Below are 4,436 nucleotides of genomic sequence, written 5' to 3'. Positions count from 1 at the left end.
GATCGTAGTTTTCACCCTGAGATGAGCAGCACTCTGCTGAGTCTAGCTACCGATTTCAGGATGGACAATAGGATAGTTCCATGGGACGAACTCACCGGTAGTGACACCATAATGAATGAGTTGGCTCACCAATTATGTAGGTCTGGGTGGCCTGAAAGGACCTATGAGGAGGTACGTCAAGAACTTCTTAGGTTGCATGAAAGGTGGAAGAAGGTGGTGGAGCCGAAGAGTGAAACTTTCAGAAGGACTGCAGAAAAGCATCCATTTTTATGGACTGAGGAGAGCGAGGACGACGATGATATCTTCATGCCGCCGCTTCCGGGTTCTGCATCGTCGAAGGGCAAGAGTTCTGCATCGTCCAAAGGAAAGAGTTCTGCATCCGCGAAGGGCAAGAGTTCTATATCGACCAAGGGCAAGAGTTCTGCATCGACGAAGGGCAAGAGGAGCGCATCGTCGAAGGGCAAGAGGGCTGCATCAACAGAGGATGACGATGATGACTTCATGTAGTATGTAAGATGTATTCCAGTTGTACCGTTTCATTCAGATGTATTTGCATTATTAGTTTGTATTGTATTATTGTAGGGCATTATGTTCTATCTGAATTTCATTTTGTAGTATGTAAGATGTATTGCACAAGTTCAGCCGCACCATTTAATTCAGATGTACTTGTATCTTAATTATCGGTTGTAGTCTATTTGGAAATGTAACTGAAATAAGAATGCGAATTAATAGTAATATGTCTCTCGCATACATAAAACAATATATGTCTCCTGATCACATAGAAGCAAGTGCGATAGTAACACATACATGAAGCATGTCTCATACATAAATACTGACACACAGCTGCGAATAGTCTGAAACTAACATAGATAATGAGTCATACATAGATAGATAAGCATATCACTGCGGGGGACAATGACGAGTCTGGGTCTTCCTCGGGCGAGGACCGGAAAGCGATAAGCGCTGAGGCGGTGGACGAGGCTCGCGATAACCACGACCATAGTTAACCTCGTCTGTCACGGTCTGTGTCTCCTGCGTCGGTGGTGGTGGTGGAGTGTGAAACACTGTCTGCGAGAAGCCATAAATGTTTGTAGCTTGGTCATCATCCTCGCGGCCGCCCTCAAAGTACGAAGCACCACCACTAAGGATCGGTGACTGCTCTGAATGCATGAACGGTTGCGAATGGTTGCCGCCTGCGGTAAAGTAAAATTGATACAAATGCATGAACGAAGCACCACCAGTAAGCATCAGTGACTGCTGAGAATGCAAGAACGATTACTACATTGTTCAAAAGAATGTAGTGAGTAGTGTTACCTAGATTCATCTGCTGATGCCAGTAAGCGCTCCCTAGCTGTGAAGGAGGTGGCTCATGCCAGGAAGAGCTCCCTGGCTGTGAAGGAGGTGGCTCATGCCAGGAAGAGCTCCCTGGCTGTGAAGGAGGTGGCTCATGCCAGGAAGATCTCCTTGGCTGTGAAGGAGGTGGCTCATGCCAGGAAGAGCTCCCTGGCTGTGAAGGAGGTGGCTCATGCCAGGAAGATCTCCCTGGCTGTGAAGGATGAGGTTCTGCACGGTGCACAGAGGGTCGTGGTTCTGAACGGTGCACAGAGAGTCGTGGTTCTGAATGCTGTACAGAGGGACGTGGCGGACGATGTGCTGGAGGAGGAAGTGCAACATCCGAAGTCCGTCTACACGTAACAGCTGCGTAAATCCCGCGTAGCTTGTCATCAAGACGCCTCAACCATGAGACGCCCTCTCGCGGTGGGATAGTTTCTCCCCTCTGAAAGCGCCGCATTAAAGCGGAAACCTCCTCTCGCGTCTGTAGTGTCAAGTCACCCTGTACACAAAGAGTGAACCAATTATATCCTTGTTGTATGATAGACACCACGAATAGACAACCAAGCGAATATGTCCAGATTAACAAAAGACTTAACATATGAGAACCAAGGCATTTACCGCGTGGTGTCTGGTTCCCACAACAGAGGCAGTTGGGTACATATCGCTGGGGAGAGGGGCTTTGATCTGATCAGGAGCAGCTGATGGAACCAAGTAGATCCTCGTTGTATGCCGGTAACGCTGCAGATACAACCCGAACATTTCCCAGTTAAAGGGCCGAACCTCACCCCAGATATTTGTCGCAGCGGTAGTCCATTCGTCAATGTAAGGGGTAATGCTCTGAAGCCAATAAGCCATGGACTTGTTTCCTCCTAGGCGACTGTCCTTGAGATTGACATGCACGATACATGATTAGGTATATTATGAATGCAGAGCTGCCAACTAAAATAGTATTAGTACTTACTTGTGCACGTGGTCTGGCAAGTGTGGAATATCTGGAATCTCAGGCTTTTGATATAGACCGAACTATCTCATCACCCTATGAAGAGACATCTCCTCAACCGTCACGTCGAACACCAACTTGGCCTTGGTCATCCAAAAGTGCCGATCTCTAGTGCACAATCCAGAAATCCCAACTGGGTACCTCGATGATATAGCCTGAGGCGAGTATGGCTCCCAAATAACTTGATCCTCGTGCAAACTATCAAACTGCGTCATGAAGGACGGGTAGCATCCCCTAACCTGAGTATGCGCAAACTGTCGTTGTGCATGACAACAAATAAGCATTGGTAATACTATTGAATGGCAAGAAATAATTGAATTAATTGTTACTTAATATAAAAGTACCTCTCGCCGTGTCCAAACAGATCCCATAGTAGGTAAGTCGCCGATAGCAGGCACATAAGTCCCAGCTAAGTCCTCCAAACCAAAAGGTTTATCAATGTAGACATAGGGTCATCCAATAGGGAACCTCTCGTATGACTAAAGCTGCAACAATAATGGACATCCAACAAGACTAGATTGTCTAGACTTCAACAAGCAAGCTTTGCACAGGCCTCTGTACGTAGCCTCTAACACAGTAGAACCAAAACTCCTCTGTAGAATATCCGCAGGGCAACGTGCTTCAGCTATCTCTCGTGCAATACCGATGAGTCGTGCATCGACAGTGGTCACGTGGTTCTCCGTAAACATTGTCTTGCCGAACAGCCAAAGAATATATGCCTCTAGGGACCGGTCAATCTGTGCCTCCGACAACTGAATGTCGGGATGTCCTAACGAGACAATCTACATAGAAACGTAATAATTGTATGAACATCGGACAACTAAAAAACAACATTTGTTTAAGTGGCCGTGATGGTTACCTGAAACTGGCTCAACCATCTAAAAAGAGGTCCATGAGGATCGTTGTCTATAGCCCTAGCAGTCGGGACTGCAGCCAAAAAACGGGTCTGCATCGCTGCTTGCCACCCAGATTCTGCCTCTAAGGGACCTATGGCAGCACCGGCCAGAGGTAATCCCAACAAGTAAGACACATCCTGTAAAGTAGGCGCCATCTCTCCCCAAGGAAAGTGAAACGTATATGTCTCTAGTCTCCATCTATCTACTAAGCAGGTAAGGAGTGACTTGTCGTAAGAGAAATGTTTCACTTGCCTCTTGTGTAACTGCAATGGTTCACCTGCCTCATCTAAGTCCGGACCATCAATCCACTCATCCAATGTACCCTCAACCAGCCGTGCCAAGGGTAGAAGTCCAGCCCAACTTAACCTACAAAATAAAGAGATTGTTAGCGGTTATGAAAAGTATGTCAAACATAGTAAGTCATTATATGGTCTCCATTATATGCACACATACCTATCAACCCATGAATCGTGTATGAGCCAGTTAGTCTTTGGGGTACGAGTGACCAACACGTCTAAGTTGTTGCCCGCTTCCGTAAGGGCGCCCCGGTGCTTTCTATCGATGTTACCATTAAGCAACGGATACGAAGACATATCTGCAATTCAAACAACAAATCTCAGGTGCAAATAAAACATAGTACGACATATTACAAATTATAACATAGTCCTGACATATTACGAATTAAAACATAGTCCTGACATATTACATATTAAAACATAGTCCTGACATATTACAAATTAAAACATAGTCCTCACATATTACAAATTAAAACATAGTCCTGACATATTACATATTAAAACCCACTACGGCACATTATATAGCTTGTGAGTTATTTCTTCCTCGTCCACCCCTTCGGCCTCGACTGCCACGACCACGTCCGCCTCTTGCTCCTGTTGTCGCAACCGTCGATGTGGAAGCACTCGTCGATGCGGAAGCACCATCTTTGTTCAGGTTGGGACAATATTTCATCCTATGCCCATAAGCCGCGCATAACAAACATTGTCTGGTTGCTCCACCAGCTTTAGACTGGTCCATATCGTTCCGGATGCGACGGGCCTTTCGTCTGCCCCTACTTGTTCGTTGAAGGTCCAGATGCGGGATGTATACTCTCTCACCGTCGTTTACCTTGTTGAAATTGCCGACGACTCTAAACCCTGTCATCTCGCCTGTCCAGGTGTTGAGCACTGCCTCTTTTAAATAGTATG

At 46.3% G+C, this 4,436-nt stretch overlaps 1 protein-coding gene across 1 annotated transcript; it reads right to left on the bottom strand.

Moving 5' to 3' along the window:
* Positions 1 to 900: 900 nt before the first annotated feature.
* On the bottom strand, positions 901 to 1,995 carry LOC147973056 (uncharacterized). The gene is made up of 3 exons (XM_087521844.1): positions 1,954 to 1,995; positions 1,315 to 1,834; positions 901 to 1,193 (listed from the first exon to the last, which is right to left on the bottom strand). The coding sequence occupies exons 1-3, from the start codon at positions 1,993 to 1,995 to the stop codon at positions 901 to 903; spliced, it is 855 nt and encodes a 284-aa protein (XP_087377970.1).
* Positions 1,996 to 4,436: the final 2,441 nt, after the last annotated feature.

The sequence above is a fragment of the Triticum urartu genome, chromosome 5A, assembly GCF_056163025.1.
Source record: "Triticum urartu cultivar PI428250 chromosome 5A, HENAU_Tu73, whole genome shotgun sequence".
Lineage (NCBI taxonomy): Eukaryota > Viridiplantae > Streptophyta > Magnoliopsida > Poales > Poaceae > Triticum > Triticum urartu.
This window is presented reverse-complemented; position numbering and strand designations above follow the sequence as displayed.